Source organism: Vanessa atalanta, chromosome 20 (genome assembly GCF_905147765.1).
Source record: "Vanessa atalanta chromosome 20, ilVanAtal1.2, whole genome shotgun sequence".
In the NCBI taxonomy this organism is placed as follows: domain Eukaryota; kingdom Metazoa; phylum Arthropoda; class Insecta; order Lepidoptera; family Nymphalidae; genus Vanessa; species Vanessa atalanta.
In genome coordinates, this window is record NC_061890.1 from 6312090 (window position 1) to 6332688 (window position 20599).

The window sequence follows — 20599 nt, forward strand, 5'->3', positions numbered from 1 at the left end:
TGCTAATAATGAGACTCCTCTAGTGTCAGTGAAAACAGCAGTAGTATCCCTCAATTAGATCTATAGTTCATACTCAACTTGCAATTAGTAACAGTCTACTATCTGTAAAAAATGGTGCATACATTTCAAAATTACTGTCAAAAATTATTAGTTCCATAGTTTAAAAATCCTTTAATCCTACTGAATCAGTGTCAATATCAATTTTCTCACTAGTTAAATACAGATTAAAAAAAATAATTACTACTTTGTATGTGTGATTGAATGTCATTTATAACAGTTAATACAACGTTATAATTATTAATGTAATTTATTTTACTTAGACATTCTCATTTCTAAACATTATAGCGTCAATAAAATAACATTTACATATGTTACTAGCACCAGGTGATAACAAACACATCACCCAAGATGGATTCCGGATATTGATACAAAACAAATAATAGAGAGTTTTACCTAAAAATAAAACTTACCTATTATTTTTTCATCAATATCCGGAATCCTGGTAAGGTCTACCTGGTGCATCATGAGTGCCATAATGACAAAACGTCACCCAGTGCGTAACCTAGTAACAAATTTAAAGCAAGCAAAGGCTCGCCATTAACGCAGAGGAAGTAGGAAAGGCTGATTTATGGCAGAAAGATCGGTGCTTAACTCAAGATGGATTCCGGATATTGATGAAAAAATAATAGATAAGTTTTATTTTTAGGTAAACCTCTCTATTGTGTATAGATTGGGATGATAGCTTTGTTAGAACTTGAAGCAAAGTCGTGACGTACTTAAAATACCGAAATGTGGTGAAAGCTGTTGACGTTTTATCAAAGTTTTTGATTGAATTTTCTTACCACTAACAATGATTACTCAAAACATGCTGAGATCATTTAGTTTATCAACTTAGTACAAAACAAGGTGTTACAAATAGGTACTTGTCACCAGCAAGCCCAGCAGTTAACAGTTATTGATATCAATATTTGAAAAACAGAAACTACTCCATTGTTTCCCAAATAGACAGTTAACAGGTGTTTTAGTTACAAAACTGTAGGTGGCCATTGCACTGCTTAAAAGTTAATTTAAGGTCAAGAAAAATATACAAGCTGCTTTTTTATATTTTCCCACTTTGTAGGGGATAGAAATAACCAGGATCCCGATTACCCACGCTTACCGGATCCAATGTATACCAGTCAAGGTTCGGTCCAATAGCTCTTATCACATATTATATCGCAAAAAACCAATACTATTGTTGTTTGGTGTTTCACGTACCAAACATCTATATACATATAATAAAAGTCTGTTTGTAATGTTAAAACAACCCCTTTACTAAATGCATATGTATGTTTAACATTTCTTTCAATTTTTGTCTGTCTGTCTGTCTGTTTGTTCCGGCTACTCTCTGGAACGGCTGGACCGATTTTGACGGGACTTTCACTGGCCAATGCAATAAGGAGTAACTTAGGCTTCAACAATAAGTTTTTTTGTTAAATTTAAACGCGCATGAAGACGAGGGCACAGTTAGTATATATATAATACTATAATACAGATCCAAGTTTCACGACAAATCATTTTTTTTAATAAATTGATTTGATTGTGTCTTGAATTCGTCATGTCTTGAATTCTTGATATAAATGAATGATTTTGTAACATATGGTTGAATTAATGTCTAACCTTTAAATAACAATGTGAAATAAATTACCTGTTTCTTTACTTTCGTTTAATATTTACTTGTAGAATCTATTATCTACATTCTATACAATACTATCTATAGATTGTATAGCGTCTAGGAAATGTGTATAATCGTTAAACAATTATTAACTGATTTACATAGCTTAAGCTGTCTTGGATTTCTATAGAATGTCGAGAAATTCTATGTTACGAATGAATAATATTAATCTCCGTTAATATATGCTTACTATAAACAACCTACTACGTTATACAGCCTAGGTCAACAATGTTCTAATAATAGTAACATATACGATGACACCTACCTACTTATTTTTAATTAATATAAAAATATAAGTTTCTTTGTTTGCCTGTATCGCTCTATATTAAAAAAAAATCAAGTTAAACGTCATATTTAGTCGCTGGGACAAAATCATGTCGGCCCATAACCGAAGGAAGAAGAGTACCTATCTATGTTATTTATAACAATACTATGAAACACCATTATAATATTGTACCTTTAGAATCTGACATAATCTATAATTTAAATTTTTAATACAATCGTTTCCGAAGTTATAAGGATTCGTATTAAAAAAAAATACCAAGCCTAGATAAATACATTGTCTATTTATAGCAGAGGTAAGAATATGACCCGGCCAATACTGCCCATAATATATCTCTCATTCCTAGTTAATAAAATTAGTCTAAATAAACATTCGACAGGATGTTTATTTATTCTTTAGTAAACATGATGAAATATATCGTACCATCGAAGAGGGGTGTTACGAGGAGCGGACTTATTGAAAAATATAAAATATGAGATATTTTTACCTTCGACGAAGTGTACGTTACGAACGATCTTGGCGCAGGAATTTCTCTTGTAATATCATCGCAATATGATGTGTTACACACGCACACTACAGATTGATTTGGAATACGTCTTTCTGCACATGGTATGTCTATTAAAAAAAAAATTAAGCCAGCTATAGTCAAAAATATAAGAAAAAATATTTGTAAAATATTTTGACAAAATAGTGAAATGTCACATCTATTTTATAATTATATATATTATTTAAAGAACTTACCGGCTAAAACATAAGTAAAACTTGTTAAAACCAATATAATAAGTCCAAGGCACAACTTCATTGTCTTTTTGAAACGTAGAGTATAAAACATTCTTTATCGTATGCACGTTTGTAGTGAACACGACCGAATGCTATTGGCAATTATATCCAATTGAAGTTCAACGGAATTCTAGGGTCATCATATAAGACAGATTATTTAACTTTATGTAGAAAAACTAAAATCATAAATGTAAAAATACACGAAACATCACAACTATAATCATTATGTTAGATATTATTCACATATTATAAGCTGCTTATTATTAATAAGCTTACAACGATTTCGTTTCGTTTCGTTTTTCTTTTGTTCCATAAGAGTGGGTCCCTCTGATACGAGTATGTATTATGCTCACTAGAGAGACCCAACCTTAAATATGCTTTGTATACTATTGTAAATAATAAACATTTTTGTGTTGTTTTTTGTTGCTACAATTTAAGAACATGCTTAGAAACAATAACAGGCATTTGACGCAAAAAGGAAACAGTTTGTTTGTTGGTAATCAAGATTCCTAGTTATACCTACTGAGAGCCAGAATCAGACCAGACTAGCAAGTTAGTAGTTGTTGAGTCTTCGAAACGATACAACGGAGTCGCTTGTGTCGAAAACATGAAAGCGTTTATAAACATATCCAATGATGACTAAAAAGCGGATGTTTTCGTACATATAAAGAAAAAAAATTACCGTAAGTATTCATTATATATATATCACGTTTATATCCTTATATGTATACTATTTTTTATATTTATATATAATTTTAATTTGAATTGATATATAGCCTTTTTCCACCCTCTCAACCGCCTAGCGTTCACCCCAGAGGGTTGAAAATTTTAATTTGTTATTTTAACGTCCCAAACCACATATCAAAAAATCATAATAATACTAATTATTTGCCCTTCACGAGCTCTACTGACTGGTCTAATTGTTGTTTGTACAATTAACATAAACAGCTTTATACACCAGACCGAGTAACGTCATTCGGGGGCGAATGCGTTGGCAATATTAAATAAAAAAAAATATTGGCGGGTAAATGAAGGTTCTCTCCTGGATTCGCTGAAACCGAGAGCTTTGGTATAACATTATCTTACATATATATAGGTATTAAATACCATTAATATATTCATTTGTTATTCTTTCTATTAATCTTCTAATATTATTTTTACAGTACAAGACTGTCAAATCTCTATAGAGCCTTTAATTATTGATGCTGTAGATAAAAATAAATAAAAATCAAAGAAAACTGATAGTATTTTATTACAAGTTAAATTCTTACATATAAAATTTAACTATCTTAACAGCTATGCACTTGGTAGACTTTATTTACAACATATAAATATTTTTGTCGTAATTTTTTTCGCCTCTATTATTTGGAATCTTCATTATCCTCAAAACAGATCATTTTACATTTGTATGAAACGTTTTCCTTTAAAGGTCTATCTGTAAAACTTGGTGTAGCTGTATTAATATTATTAGAAGCTGATTGCTTTGCATCTGGTAGAGCTATCGATTTCAAATTATTACTGCTGTTATATAAAAACTTTTTATTTAAATCGCTACCTGATGGCATATTTTTGGCTTTGACGGCATCTCTCATTTTAGACAACAATACATTTTTAGGTTCATTACTTTCTGGTACATTTTTTAAGTAAAATCCACTATTTTTTGGATTAGTATTGTCGTCACATAAATCACTAACGGATTCTTCCAAAGAAGAAAATGCTGCTGTTTTGGAATTATCTAATTTCCAATCCGGTGCAATGTGTGATGTAAATTGGTTACTTGCTGCATGTTTTAGTTCATCAGGTTTTAATTTTGACTTAGGTTCAAGACCGTTCTGTAATGGAGTTTTATATGATGTTTTTGGTAACTTAATCAAGGATCGCAAAGTTTCTGGTGTAAGCTTATTATATATTTTTTGATTTGGTCTTAATTTGGTTATTTCCGGGCGAGATGTAGTAAAAGAAAAGGTTACTTTGTTTTCTTTTAATGGCTTACGTTTAATTTCTTTTCTTAGAGGACTTTTACTTTCAATTTTATGACCCAAATGTAAAGAATCTTCGAATTTTCTTAAATTAGCATTTAAAATATTCGGAGAGAGATTTAAGCTTGATTTTGATGTTCCCTTCTTACTTGAACCTAAAATTGATTGCGATGTATATGGTTTTAACGCTAAATTCGTTCTGCTTTTTGGTAAATCATTGCTTTTAACTTGAGGTTTATATTTCGAATTACTTTTCATTCTATTATTGAGATTTGTTAATTTATTTTTTGCATGTAAAGCAGACTTGTCGTCAAAGTGCAAAATATCTGGTATTCTTTGCGACACTTGCAAAAGTCTGTCCTTTAAATCTGAATTGAAATTCTGTAATTTTTTTTCAAGATCATTTGGTTGTATATTAGCCCGAAATATGTTTTGACGCGTTTGGGGTTCCCCTACTAAATTATTCTGATTTGTTATGTGTGATCTTCGTAAGTCATCAATAGACTCTTTTATATTTCTTAAAGCATCATCTGTTCTTGATTTGAAGTTTTCCGAAAATGTGTTTAAAGATTCAGTAGCTGGTAAGATGTCTTGAGTTTTTTGTAAATTAAAAACGGAATCATAATTTTTTTTGCCATTGTTAGTCGGAATTTTTAACCTAGAAGAACTCGGTATTTCCACTGGATATTGAAAGATTGTACTTGCTGACCTTACCTCAGCATCATCTTTTAATGGCCCTTGTGAAATATCTTGTTTTCTATTAGATAATGATGGTACTGTTTTTAAATTAAGTGAATCTGGGCTAGGTACTCTAGCTTTATAAGACTGTAAGCGATTGTTTTTATCCCAATTCGATATATTATCGCGAGTTCTCGTTTGAGAATAGCTTTTGACCGTATCAATATTTTTAGGTTCATTTAAACTGAATGGTGATCTATTTAAATTATTTTGTTCAGGTTTTTCTAAATATATTGAATTTTTATTTGAATTATTATTATTATTGTCACCACCTTTGTTGGCATTTATATTTTCATCATTATTAAAAATATCTGATAATGAAGACTTAAGGTTATCCAGAAATCCTTTTACATTTAAATTCGATTCAGGTTGAACGACAAAATCTCGATTAGTATGGCGTACACTGTTTACAAAAGGGCTACTAGCTTGCGACATCATTTCTTTCTCTTGATCATTTGATGAACTTACTTCGTTGTTATTGGGAAATTTAGGAGTTATATTTTCACATAGATTTTTTGTAGATGTAGAATCGATTACATCAGTATTGATTTTATCTTGATTTTTATCTATTTCATGAAATGTTTCCACTATATTTTCAATGTTATCAGAACTTTTTAATAGTGAATTTGATGAGGAATAAGTTGGATTTTTCATTTTATTTATATTATTTGTGGATATTATAGTATTTTTTGATTCCGATGGTGATATTTCGTTATCCATATCGACATTTGTATTGTTATTTATACTAACCGTAGAATCCGATACCAATGGTTCTACTAACTTTTCATTAGCTAAACTTAAATTAAGTATACGATCTGACATTTCCTGTAAATCTTGAGTATTTATATTGTTACTCTTATTAGTATAGTTTTCTTCAGTATCATTTTTAGATATTTTAAAAGTACTCGGTTCTATTTCTGTCGAAGAATTATTTATCACATCAAAATTTTGAACATTTTGTGCATTTAATCGCAGTTTATCTTGGATTTTTATATTTGCATTTTTAATTTTTTCTAACGTTTTAAGGACGTCGGTCTTTATATTTGGAAATATTTTATTGTCGTTTGATTTAAAAATATCATAGTTTACAAAGCTTTTTTCTGTCGTTGTTAGTGACAATGTTGCAGTATTTAATAGTTTCTGTTCGTGTATATCAAAATCATTGACATTATCAACGCTGTTTTTTTCCTTTGTTTGTGGAATGTTAGCAATTTCAAAGACATCACTTGATCCAGCCTCATCAGCGTCACATGAGTGTCCGTCGCTACTTTCATATTCAAATTCATCGTTTTCTCCATTTTTAGTCATAAATTCATTTTTGTTTTTATTTTCTTCTACGTCATAGTCTCCTGGTACAGTTTCTTTAACAGAAATTTGATTTTGCATATTGTTATTGAATGTTGTACTAGGATACATGTCACTTTTCCTATCTTCGTTGAAATATTTTTCTTTTGAGCTTAGTTTTTTAATAGATATATCCACTACACTAGTATTTAGTTCAGTCGGACTCGTCTCTGCATCCATACTTTCATCACTTTTAATATATGTTGTTTCTTTAAAATTGTTTGCATTAGAGAGGTTTACATCACAATTGTTTTTTTCATTATCTTTAATTACTGATTTTTGTGTTTCTATAAACTTATCATTTAAATACTTTTCTCTTGAATTTGGATTTTCTTTTATCAAGTCTTCTGCATGTAGTAATGATTTATCATTTTCGTATAGTTGGTGTATATTTTCATTGTTTCTAAAGTAATAATTTTGAGGATTACTTGGTGAAGATGAAATATCTTCTGACTTTTTATTGGTTTCTTTCAACGGTAGATTATTTTTTTGTTTCGACGTTTTTAAGTAATCTAAGAGCGAACCAAATTTATAATTAGGAATACGTTTGGTATGACTCTCATTAGAATTTTTATTTTTAGATTGCTTATCAAATTGATTTAATGTATTAGAATTATCTTTTAAACTATTCTTAACGTTTGAAAAGAGTTTCATCTTTAGTAAGTCAGATTTTAATTTTAAATCTTCTATAATATTACTTTTTAGAGGCATCTTATGTTCTTGAATATCACTCGCACTGTTTGCCATATCAAAATATTTTTTACCACTTTTCACTGTTGACGAAGGAAAAGCTTTTCCTAACAGGTTGTTTCTTGGCTTAAGCCTCATTTGGTCAAAACTATTGGCTCTACTTAAAGGTGGATGAACGCAACGTGTTTCTTGTACATGCGATGCTTCTGGCATTACATCATCTATCGTATGCCCATCTTTTGGTTGCAAGATAATGTTAACTATATTTCTCGGTATATTATCCATTTCTGGTTCTAACAGGTTTTCCTCTCTATCATTAAGTGCAGTTCTTGTAGCATCTCTAACCAATGCTTCTTGATATTCTTGGTCCGTTACTTCCTGTAAAGTTTCCAAAACAGAAGATGCAAGTCCTACTTCAGGTTTCAAAAGAGGCTTAGGAGTTTTTACTTCACTTGATCTGAAAAAAAAAAATCTATTAGGTCTAGGAATCTAAATAAGTATAACCACTATTTATATGTATCTATATATATATACCACCCACTTTAATTTTTGTTAAAACAATATTCACAATAATGGGTACCTCATAAATGGTTCGACTGCTCTCACAGTAGGTATGAAGATTGATGGGGCCGATTCAGAATCTAGTGCCGACTGACAAGGACAGCTGTCAAGAGTCGTTGCTGCTTCCATAGCATCGTAATCAGCGCTTGTTTGTGACTCGTGACAGGGACAACACTCAGCAAAATTTAATTGTCTGGACTCTCTTATATTCTCGCTTATCAGAGGTTCTGACGATAACTGTAATTTGTAATAAAATTAAAAAAATAATAACATTTTAATACATTTGTCTTTTCTTAATTTAGTTTATTTAGGTATAATAATAATTTGATAAAATGATGAAAAAATATATGTATGTAAGTAAAATGAAGTAGGTACAAAAAGTAAAGTACAAAGACCTCAAATAAACTGACTGTATGTAAAAACATATTAGGATAGGATGTTTGTTTATTAGTTAGTTTATTAGATACAGGGGTATAATTTCTCAACGTTTGCAAATAGCTGCATTTCTATTGCTTTCCAAATGGCGGATTTACTAGCTAGCTGAGCAGGGCGAGCCTAGGACGACTAAACTTGTTGTTTTTTTTTTTTACTTTAACTGGGCTTTTGTGAACTTAATGTCAATTCCTAATTTTTACAACCATTTATATCGGCAACATAACAAATACATTTTGTATCGGCTATCGGTAAAACCTTCGGCCGAAGGCTGAGCCGACACCGAAGGCCTAATAAATCCTAAGAAATCCTGTTACAGATTGGCTAAAAGTTAATAAAATAATGGTGACTGTATATTTAAACAATATAACGAGATTATTGTAATTCCCTGCAACTTGTTAAATAGTTTCCCAAGGTTAATTCCCAGGTGAAACCGAGAAATTGGCTGTCGCCATAAAAACAACAATTATGACTCAAAGCTATTTTTATATTATTTGTAGTATATTTAACAAATCATTAAATAAACCTTATAAAAAGTAACATACCTACACAATATATTCACGCAAAACGTGATTTTCATTTTATTTATTAATAAATTGCCCCCGTGGGAAGCCGAGGTGGTTGGCTAGTATTATATCTATTCATAAATAAGCGATCATTTAAATAAATTAGATGTCATAATCATCATTTCATCAATCATCATTTTGCTTCTCTTAAACTTCAATCTATCTTAAAATAAGCGGTTCTTTGCACCGTAGGTTCGAGGGTTCATTGATTCATTTAAATATGCTGAGGAGTATTTTTTTTTAGCATTAGCAGCCCGTAAATGTCCCACTGCTGGGATAAAGGCCTCTTCTCCCTTTGAGGAGAAGGTTTGGAGCATATTCCACCACGCTGCTCCAATGCGGGTTGGCGGAATACACATGTGGCAGAATTTCGTTGAAATTAGACACATGCAGGTTTCCTCACGATGTTTTCCTTCACCGCCGAGCACGAGATGAATTATAAACACAAATTAAGCACATGAAATTTCAGTGGTGCCTGCCTGGGTTTGAACCTGAAATCATCGGTTAAGATGCACGCGTTCTAACCACTGGGCCATCTCGGCTCATTATTAGCTTTATTAATTTATGTTAAATACAATATCATACGTGCGCATATCAAATACGCTTTTTCATTTTTATTCATGACTTTATAAATTTGTCAACGTAAATTCTACGTGAAATTACTGTCGAATGTGAATATATAAATCTGGATATATCTTTTATATTAATTTCGTAGCATATTGGTTATACTTCTCAAATTTAACCTTCGGGTTCGACCTAAAGTGGTTGAAATTTTGGCGGTTCACTTAAAGATTTTTCTTGTACTTTATTTGAAATTTTATATAATCTACAAGAAAATTTTAGATGAAAATTATCTTTTACAGTATATTAAATTATATTACATACATGAACTATAAAAATAAAAATATAATTATATTATAAACATAAACTAACCAATAAACAAACATCCTATCCTAATATGTTTTTACATACAGTCAGTTATATAAGTACATTAAATACCCAAGGTATTAAGCCAGGTATTAGGTATTACGCCTTATTCTAGTAAACATATTTACCAGAATAATGTTTAATAATAAAATTGAAAAAATGTCTTTGCAAGTTTCCTGCTAGTCGGATAAAAAATAGTATTTAAGAGTGTACCTAAGAAAGCGGACACATATTATTGCGGATTTTTCTGTAGACCATTTTTTGGATAAATCATCATCTTTGTGTACAAAATATTAACTAATGATGATAATGAACTTTTTGCGTTTATCGAACTTTATGTTAATGGAAACCATATAAAAACCGTTGAATACTTAATTTTGAAGAATTTAGCGGAATTAAGGATAAATGTAGAAAGCTAATTTGTTTTATAATTTTTACATTTATAAACTCTACAGAATATTGTTAGAATCATTTCATCGACTGCGATTTGCTTGATTTTTAACAAATTATAAGAATTAGTGTTTAATAAGTGTATATAAATAAACTTACAGTTCTCCATTGCGATAACCATAACAAAATGAACCACTTCCACATTTCTGAACTTTTTCTAATTCACATCGGAATCTCCGTCCAAATAAACTGATCTTTCAATGATCAGGCTATTTTAATATGATTATAATGAAGATAATCTCTCGATAATTTAACGATAACGGTAATGAGTTCAAAAGCACGCATTGTGAATAATAAGAATAATTACGTGACCGAAAGTGATGAGATCGACAGAAATAAGATACCATATCAAGTCGCCATTTGACTTACAATTAGTTTGCTAGCTATTCCTCGCGACTCTGTTGACGTCAACATTTTTTTTCCATTAAGCCTGTGTTTGATGATCTATGTCTATCCTGGTCCCAGACTGACTAAATGTCAGACCTATTAGTTTAGCATTTATATTATTGGTATCGTTGTTATAATTATTATATATTCTGAATGGAATTGTTGATAAAACAGTAAACAGAATTCTTAAAGTGATATTAAATAAATATTGGACAACATCACATACATTACTCTGATCCCAATGTAAGTAGCTAAAGCACTTGTGTTATGGAAATTAGAAGTAACGACGGTACCACAAACTCCAAGACCCAAGACAACATAGAAAACTAATGAACTTTTTCTACATCGACTCGGCCGGGAATCGAACCCGGGACCTCAGAGTGGCGTACCTATGAAAACCGGTGTACACACTACTCGACCACGGAGGTCGTCAATATATTAATGTATTATATGTCTGCAATATTATATACAGACATTATTTTAAATAAGTTGTTTATATTGTAATATTTTTTTAATTGTTGATAAAAGAGTAAACAAATTTCTTAATGTAATATTATATACAGATATAAGATTATATTTAAAAATATATATATATCCCGCTGAGTTTATTTCGCCGGTTCTTCTCAGGTCCGAGGTGCTAAATTCCGAACCGGTGGTAGATTTTTGACTATCAATAAGCAAGTGTACACTTCTATCATTAAAAATTAAATATACACATAAAGTAAATTAAAACAAATTTAAATTAATACAAATTTAAAAAGAATATATGTGAATTATATTGAAGTATTTTTTGCTAAGTCTTTGTCTGGTACCAGACATTATAACAGGTGTTTTTGTACATTTATTAAAGTTATATCTTAAATAAATAATACAATACAATTACGATTTCGATTCAACGTAATCGTGTTTTGTATAGTTACTATGTACTCTTGAATATTTTTTTAAAGATATTCCAATAATAAAATAAGAAAATAAATATTTACGTAAGTGCCGGGTATATGTTTGAGGTATTGTTCACATACTGGTAAATGGAATATACTGGTAAAAACTTAATGGATAATTTGTTTAATTATTAGGTGCTTAGGAGCGATATTAGGGGAGCACCGAACCGTCTTATATAATAAAGTTACCTTGCAATGGTTTATATTTCCTTTTCTTGAATTCCTAATCTAATATACCTACGTACATGAAACAATTGAACACTTGCGAAATACTTTCGTATTCATATCCTGATCTAATGAGATATTTTATATCCGTAACATCCCTGCTCTTAAAACTAAAATGTGATCTTTAGGAGTAGTCTATTTATATTTGACGAAAATTAGGTACTATCTGGCAGTCATTAAGCAATGTCACCTGTTTTAATCATTAGTTGTATATTATTTTATCAAATCGGAATATAAAAATGACACTATATAAATAACAATATAAATAATTATACAAAATGTGTACTTTAGTTGTTCTCACAAAAAGAACATTTTGTATTTAGCTAATGAGACAGTTAAAAATAAAATTTCTAAAGTATACCTTTTGTATTGTAAATTTCCATCAATACATTATATTCAACGATATTGATAGACTTTACTACTCATTTGAAAGTGTCTTTTCAATCGAAATAGTATTTTTTTCGTAAAACGTATTGTGTAATATATAAGTCTAATATAAAAATTAAATGTACCCAAAAATTCTCCTGTTCAATCTAAATTGAACACTGTTATACTCATAAAGTGTATTGTAAGTTATTTCTGTAAACAAAATGTAAACGAGCAGATTAGCAGTATTGCCATATAAATTTTAACGGCGGACGTATATCTCGTCGTCGCGTCCAACACTCATACACATATCTTTTTCCTACGTAAACTGGCTCTTAGTATAACAGTAGCCCAGTCATTACTTTCCAATCATCATTTTCTAAGGTATTTATTTTTCTAAGGTATGTATTTAAATTTTTAGACTACAGGTAGCGCAGTTAAAACGTTTTGGTTTAGAGTATTTATTTTAACTAACATTAAAAAAAATACAACTTTAAAAAAAGTTATTTTCTTGATGGTTCTCAATTCAATTGTATTATTGTTTGTTCAGAATTTTTTCTTTCTTTATAAACATAATTTCTTGCTTTTTATACTTTTCTCCCTAAAGTATATAGCTGTACTTCTACAGGCATCGGTTAAATTTTTCTAGCTTTAAAATCAATAAAGATATACATAATATATAAGATCCTAGACTATCTCAAATATGAATCTAATATCTATTCGATCAAGGGCTATTACTAATCCTTTCAAAATAACAGAGGTAACGATATAGGTTTCTATTGGGGGCAGTTTCACCATAGAAGTACGACTAGACCCTTTGGGGGAAATACCCCCAAGTTGGTATCACATCGTCAACATTTACAGATACGACTATAGCTTCGCCGAATCGCCACTTCTTATACTCGCATACCTGTTTTCGTTTATAAATTTATAGATAGTTTGGAAGTTTAGTAGCGGTAATCTTGAACAGAACAAAAGTTTAATTATTCAAATTTAAATATTTTTATCCTGTGAATGGGGAAAAATATTTACTAATTATATGAAATAAAATAAAATTAGTTTTTTTAAAAGATTTTTTAGTAACTTGATGTTTTTCATTATTTTAATTACATTTCTACATTATTATATCCAATAAGATTTTTTAAATATGTTATAAGTATTAAAGACTAATCTAAGTAATGGCAATGTCAGCGTTAAATGTCGTTCGTAGAATTTAAAAAAACTTCGTTTGAAAGTCGTTAAATGCTGTAAACGTTGCAATAGTTTGCAATAAAAAAATAATTGAAATACTACAAACCTCGTGACACATAGGTTACATATAAGTTTAATAAATGTTTCAATAAACCTCAAAGAAACACGCGCGGCCACTGACCCGCAGAGTTTGATAAAATTGTGTTTGCTAAATCTAACAAAATTCCGCCTTACAAGATGGATGATTTTCTTAAAATAGAAAAAATTGGCGAAGGCACCTACGGAGTAGTGTATAAAGGAAAAAATAAAATAACTGGACAGTTTGTTGCTATGAAGAAAATTAGGTTGGAATCTGAAGATGAAGGCATTCCCTCGACAGCTATACGGTAAGTCTTAAAGCATTTTTTCCTTCAATGTTTTACGTACGAAAACAATGAAGGGAAAACTGCCGGTGGAATTTTAAAGTCACAAATATTAATAAACATGTAAGGTGATTTATAACCTAACATTTTCTTGTTTTACATCTTTCCTATTACAGGGAAATTTCCCTGCTAAAAGAATTAAATCACCCGAATATTGTCAAGCTGGAAGATGTACTAATGGAGGAATCTCGCCTTTATCTTATATTCGAGTTTTTATCAATGGATTTAAAGAAATACATGGATTCTCTAGGATCAGGCAAAGTGAGTACTATATTTATTTCAAATGTGTCAAAAAACATTTTGAGCAAGTAATTTATTAGACACATAATTTTGTCAAAAAATGGATCCGTTTTGTGAATATTATATGTATTATATGTGTATGAAAGGCATTTAATGGGAACATAGTACTGACAAGTGCTTATATGTCACTGTTGTCTTTATAATAACTTTCATATATGAATTTACAAACAAAAAACTAAATCTAAACTTGAAATTATATTTATAATTGTGCTATTGGTGTTTTCCGCTGTGGTAGTTTAGTTTTTCTTTATTGGGAAAAATCAAATTTAATTGTTTATTAAAGTATAAGTTTTAGAGTTTCTTTCAAATTGTACACATATTTGTAAACTGTTTTGTTTTCCAGTTCATGGATCCCACGGTAGTGAAAAGTTACCTGTATCAGATAAACAATGCTATCTTGTACTGCCACCAACGTCGCATACTACACAGAGACTTAAAACCTCAGAATCTTCTTATTGATAAAACTGGTATTATCAAGGTATTGGTCACTTTATTTTTCTCTAATTTCAACCTTTACGTTAAGACTACACTTATTCACTGTATACACACATTAGTTAATTTACATATACAGTGCAAATTGAATGAGTTTACTACAGAATTTAATATGCTGAAATATAATTTTCTTAATTTCTGCAATTTAAATAACAATATTCACAGGAGCCGTATTGACCGAGTGGTTACAAGATGTGAATTATAACCAATGATTCTGAGTTCAAACCTGAGGCAAGCACTACTGAATTAATTTGCTGAATTTGTTTTATTAATCTTGTACTCAGTGGTAAAGGAAAATATTGTTAGGATACCACTCATCAGCATTAGAGCAGTGTGATGGAGTGATTTTCATACCAAAGAGAGAAGAGGCCTTAACATTTTTTTAAAACAAAAATATGTTCTCATTCACACTAATCTGCCTGTAGTGATTCTGTTTACTGTCTTATCTAGATTATATGTGTTATATTGCTGTATATGAGAATAAGAAACCATTGTGACAATTACGTTGCTAGACAGACAGATTACAAAAACATTTACTGATAAAATAGATAAGTTTATGAATGTTTATGAATTTTGCTCATTTCAGGTGGCAGACTTTGGTCTTGGACGGGCATTTGGTGTACCAGTGAGGGTATACACTCATGAAGTTGTAACACTTTGGTACAGAGCACCTGAAGTCCTGCTTGGCAGTCAAAGGTATGGGTCTGATAACCATTTTGTTAGATATTTGGAAAATTGTTAAGTACAGAAATTTATTATATAAAAATAGCAATGTAGGCATCTTGCATGTATACAGAATTGACATGGTACTCATTGTTATAAGTATTTCAGAAAAAAAAAAAAAATCTATATACTTACTTACATTTCCAAGTGTAGCTTACTATTTAAAAGCAAATTCAATCAAGCTTGTGCTTGGATTACATTAAGTATATCAGTTTAACTATTGAACCTTGTGGATTAACAGTGTAATTAGGCCAAGTAATATTTTTACACTTTCTATTTACAGGTATTCATGCCCAATTGACATGTGGTCAGTGGGATGTATTTTCTCAGAAATGTCCTCAAAGAAGCCTTTATTTCAAGGTGATTCAGAAATCGATCAACTCTTCCGCATATTCAGGTATGAAATTGATCTTTGTACTGTACCCCAGTGACACTTGCGAAAATTAGGGATTTCATTTTAAAATAAAGTATAAAGTAAATTTATAAAAGATAATATTGATAAGGATATTCACATTGTGTATATGTTAGAGAAGTATATTCGTAACAATGTTGAAATTTCATAATTAATCAATGTTTTAACCTTGTGTAAAATTTTAATTTTTAATCTGGACTAATATTATGAATATGTAATTTGTTACACTTTTAAGAACTCACCCATAATCATAAATCTTGTATGCATGTATTTAGGGGTACAGGTAAAGGTAAGGACATATGTAACCTCATGCACTCTATATAAAATAATTTACATATTTTTTTTTATTAAGTGAAATGATGTTTAGGCATTCTAAAATTTACGAACTGTTGTGTTGTGTTTTTTTTTAGAAAGAAAGAATACTGATTAAAACTGATTGTAACTGCTCACCTTGATTGGTTGACTCTGAAATATAATCTATTAATCAAACTATTAGAGCAACCTTTGTATTTATGGTTAGAATAATTAATGAGTTTCTAGTACCCTCTCTGCATGTTTTCTCAAAATTATCAACAATAAAGAAGAAAAGCTTGATTACTAAGAAATAAAAATGTTATTTACAAATCTTTACTTTTCTTACTTAGAATGTTGAGAACGCCTACTGAAGATATCTGGCCAGGTGTATCTTCACTACCAGACTACAAACCCACATTCCCTAACTGGACTACTTTTAATCTTCATAACCATGTAAGTAAATAACGTAATTTCAATAATTGTGTCAGTTAATTCCACAACTTTGTAAGATAGAATTTCAAGACTGTTCAGAACTTTGTTTGTGAGCAAATGTTGTAATTTTTGATATTTCTACTACTCTTAACCTCACTTCATCTGTTAGAGAAGTCAGAGACTTGATCCTTATGAGAAAAAGTATAAAATGTCTTTAGACATGTTTATAAATTATATAAAAGTGAGAAATTGGTATGTTCATGATAAATATATTTAGTATTTGCATAGTGCAACTGTTATTAATGAATGATTTAAACAATATATTTCAACATTGCTTGTAATACATTGTATTCGAATTAAGTATTGGATTTGATTAAAAACCCAGAATAATAAATAAATTTTGTTGATGAAGCTAAAAAGTTATTTTAATAACTACTCAGATTCATACTTTATTATTCTATAAAATTTCCTTTTAAATTATTTTAATGTGATATCTTTTTTTTTTATAGATACTTTACATAAACTGTAATACTTCTACTTTCGTGGTAGCTTTACTTTAAATAGTTTGTTAAATGACGATTCAAAAGTGCTTGTAAAAGCCTATTTGAATAAAGTATATTTTGATTTTGATTTTTCAGGTGCAAAATCTAGACGAGACTGGCATGGACCTCCTCCAGAAGATGCTCGTGTACGACCCGGTGCGACGCATCAGTGCGAAGGACGCGCGCAGACACCGCTACTTCCGGGACGTGAAGCTGCCGCCCGGACTAGCTACACACGCGCCCTACATACGATACACTGCCGACGGCTCACCAGACACTGACAACACAGTGCAGAGTGTCTAATGTGCATAATATATATTATAGTGCCTAAAAACAAAGTGATAGAGTGTATTGAAAATATCTATTACACAACCAAAATGAGAGGTTGTGCTGCTACTGATAATGGCATGCCATTGAGCAATCCTACAGCCTTATGACTTGTTGGTGACATTGCAGAGTATTAATTCTAACAACTTCTCGAGTTAATAACTATTAGACACAAAGATACAGTAGACTGTTATTGCCAACAGCACTAGGTCACATTCAGCTAGAGCAGTATTTCTGTATGGATCATGTATAAAATATCTATGTAGTTAGGGAGGCTGAGTATCATCTGTGCATGTTGGTATTTAGGGATCAAATACATGTTACAATTTGTTAACCTATGAACATTGTTGTAACAGCATTGATATATAAATAGTGTTTTTTATTAAAACTGAAATGTAGATACTTGAAATTTAGGTCCTGACTGGTTGATTATCAACGCACAATTGACAGAGACTTTGAAATTCAGAGGGTTAAGTTTTATAGGGCTGCATCTGGTCTTCTGTTTTACCCAAATGTTAATCCGATAATGTCTTTTTTTTAACTCAAGGCAAAAAATATGTATGGTCATAACAAATTTGCGGGAAAAATTAATAATTTTAAACATAAACACATTCAATAAAATAAATGTATTTTATTGTGGTATCACCATTATAATAAATTAATCATACCATTTAAATTATTATGGGGTTAAGAGAAATTTTATAGCAAAGTGCAACAACCGTAAAGAGAATCGAAATTGCCTAACTTTTATAACTTAAATTTTTTTTAATGTAATTAACTTTTTTAGTGTAGAAAATTCATGTATAAATTATTTTATTACACAAAAATAACTATCATTTTAAACAAAATTTTATTGATAATTCTTTAATTCAGATATTAGAAAACTTTACCTACCCCCAGTCCAGTCTTATTTTTATATACATTCAATTTTAATCTATTCATCCAGTTGTCAGACTATTTTATGTAAAATATTCTTATTATATTTTTTATCGTCCTTGAAAAAAAAGGTTACAAGTTAAACTTTTTCTTGTAATTGTCTTATTAAAGAGTAATCAATGAAACTCATACTTTGTCAACTATTTTGTATTATAAATGCATAAATAGTATTTGCTTTATCTGTAACAAAAAGTTTACACAAAAGAAGTATGTATGTATTTTAAATTAGTTGGATTTTTAATGTTTCAAAAAATAATAAAATATTAACAAAAAGATTGTTCCAATTATAAAACTTATAATATTGTAAACTCATAATGTGTACCGATTACTTGTCAATCCTTCGTAATATGTAATTTATAAATATGTGATGGTTTTTAAAAATTTTATAAATGGTAGATATAGATTTGAAATTTAAATTTAAAAAAAAAAAGATTGTGTTACAAATATCAAAGTTCAAAATAATAATTTAGTATCAAACCAGTAAAGACTCTAAAGTGTTACCTACCACTGCCATTATATTCCATTACAAGATGGAATTATTTCCATCATCATAAGACTAAATTAGATGTTTAATGATTAGCCGTAACATTGTAGTTCACGCCGTAAAGAATTTTAATTAAATTCCGATGAGAATGGGATGCGACATTTTGTAATTGAGACACATGCAGAGTGAGGTCGGCCTGGTAGTTTTGCATCGGCGAATTAGCGAGACGTTGCTGTAGATTTTGAAAGGATCATTAATAAGATTTATAGTTTTCAGATTATGTTAGTGAGTAGATTCATAATAAATAGCAACTAAAATACATTCGTAGACGATCATCTTAAATCCTATTCGCTTTTTTCTATCGCGACATTTGCAATGATTTATTGTATTGTTCAGAAATTAATATCAGCGCGCCTTCTCTCGTGAACTGTCATTCTGATTCATTTTGACCAGGTTCCATCCCATTCTGATAGCGCGGATTTCACTGTTTAACTAAAAACCTAGTAAGAATAGATACTTACTTTTTCGACAATTTTTTTGTGGCATCAAAGTATTTTATTTATTTATTTCATAGTTATCCTTAAAAAGTAATTGTCACTAGACTTTGAATTCAAGCTATTTGGATCTTACCAACGTGTACTAAAATATTTTAAATATAGACAGACATTTCGTTAAATTACTTAAGTGATAAAATATTTATGATGTAATAATAATGTAACAAAAAAGGGCACTAACAATATAATACCGTGGTATAAAGATTGACTTAATTTTTGACTCAATCGGTTGGTGTTTCTCTTTACTACCCATGCAGATAAAGCGAGAATGTACAAACGATAAGTGAATGGAGGCAATGTCACTTTCAATATCATTATTTATCTGCATGGGTAGTATGACTGCTCACTTGACTAGGAAATCTCATTAACTACGAAACTAACTCGTATTGTTCGAAAGCTAGACATTACTTGACATACATATTTGAAATATTGTCATATCAAAATCATAACTGCTGTAATTTTGACGGGAAATTTGTGCTGCCAATTTTTATAAGCTCTTGAACGAATTGAATATTCAAATCCTTGTTACCTCAAGTTGCCAAAATCAACTTTTTATAAAAAACGAACAGAATTTTATATTTTGTATTTTATATACATTGTAAACAAAAATACACACAAAAACAACGATTTTCATTAATTTTCAATTGTAATTAGATTACTTATCCAATTCACCCTATTTACCTAAAAAATCTGTGCAAAATGCATATTTTAAGTGGTCATATTATAAAATTGAGCGTTGTACTTATAAGTTAAATACTCTTACATATTTTATCCGGATTTTACCCTTTTCAATTATGCCTAAATATGTTTAATTTGAGCTGAATATGTGGTAATCATGAGCTGAATAATAGGCAAAAAATATATGATGACATTTAAAAACGAATAAAATACATTACATGTGCCTTCAGTAAAAATAACTAAATGACTGTTATAAGTTAAACTGGATTATAATAGTACTATAGTATGTATTATTGCTTCGCTGAATCCTTTCTATAAGCAAAAAAAATATTTTCTAATCTGACATAGCTTACGAATCGAAGACTGGAAAAACACTTAAATCTGTGCGACAACATTATATTGAGAATACTAAAGTTTTAACTCATATTT

At 29.9% G+C, this 20599-nt stretch overlaps 3 protein-coding genes across 3 annotated transcripts in view; 1 reads left to right on the forward strand and 2 right to left on the reverse strand.

Annotated features, from left to right (window-relative positions):
• Nucleotides 1–2889, reverse strand: part of LOC125071785 (lysosomal acid glucosylceramidase-like) — a 41335-nt gene extending 38446 nt beyond the window's left edge. The window contains exons 1-2 of the mRNA XM_047682158.1: nt 2739–2889; nt 2485–2612 (exon numbers count right to left, since the gene is read on the reverse strand). Of these exons, the coding sequence (XP_047538114.1) occupies nt 2485–2612; nt 2739–2829 (219 nt within the window). The 5' untranslated portion in view covers nt 2830–2889. The remainder of the gene's footprint in view (nt 1–2484; nt 2613–2738) is intronic.
• Nucleotides 2890–4018: 1129 nt separating this feature from the next.
• LOC125071782 (putative uncharacterized protein DDB_G0282133) lies at nt 4019–10698 on the reverse strand. Its single transcript, XM_047682150.1, has 3 exons — nt 10564–10698; nt 8109–8326; nt 4019–7985 (listed from the first exon to the last, which is right to left on the reverse strand). Exons 1-3 carry the CDS (start codon nt 10606–10608, stop codon nt 4139–4141), a joined length of 4110 nt encoding a protein of 1369 aa, XP_047538106.1. The 5' UTR covers nt 10609–10698; the 3' UTR covers nt 4019–4138.
• Nucleotides 10699–13597: 2899 nt separating this feature from the next.
• On the forward strand, nt 13598–20121 carry LOC125071975 (cyclin-dependent kinase 1). The gene is made up of 7 exons (XM_047682426.1): nt 13598–13960; nt 14113–14257; nt 14640–14774; nt 15375–15484; nt 15795–15908; nt 16568–16670; nt 17288–20121. The coding sequence occupies exons 1-7, from the start codon at nt 13812–13814 to the stop codon at nt 17492–17494; spliced, it is 963 nt and encodes a 320-aa protein (XP_047538382.1). The 5' UTR covers nt 13598–13811; the 3' UTR covers nt 17495–20121.
• Nucleotides 20122–20599: the final 478 nt, after the last annotated feature.

Coding starts and splice junctions, on each gene's coding strand:
- LOC125071975 (XM_047682426.1), top strand. CDS start 13,812: ATGGATGATTTTCTTAAAATAGAAAAAATTGGCGAAGGCACCTACGGA. Junction 13,961..14,112: donor ATTCCCTCGACAGCTATACG/GTAAGTCTTAAA, acceptor TTCCTATTACAG/GGAAATTTCCCTGCTAAAAG. Junction 15,909..16,567: donor CAACTCTTCCGCATATTCAG/GTATGAAATTGA, acceptor TTTCTTACTTAG/AATGTTGAGAACGCCTACTG.
- LOC125071782 (XM_047682150.1), bottom strand. CDS start 10,608: ATGTGGAAGTGGTTCATTTTGTTATGGTTATCGCAATGGAGAACT. Junction 8,327..10,563: donor GGTTATCGCAATGGAGAACT/GTAAGTTTATTT, acceptor TACAAATTACAG/TTATCGTCAGAACCTCTGAT. Junction 7,986..8,108: donor GCAGTCGAACCATTTATGAG/GTACCCATTATT, acceptor TTTTTTTTTCAG/ATCAAGTGAAGTAAAAACTC.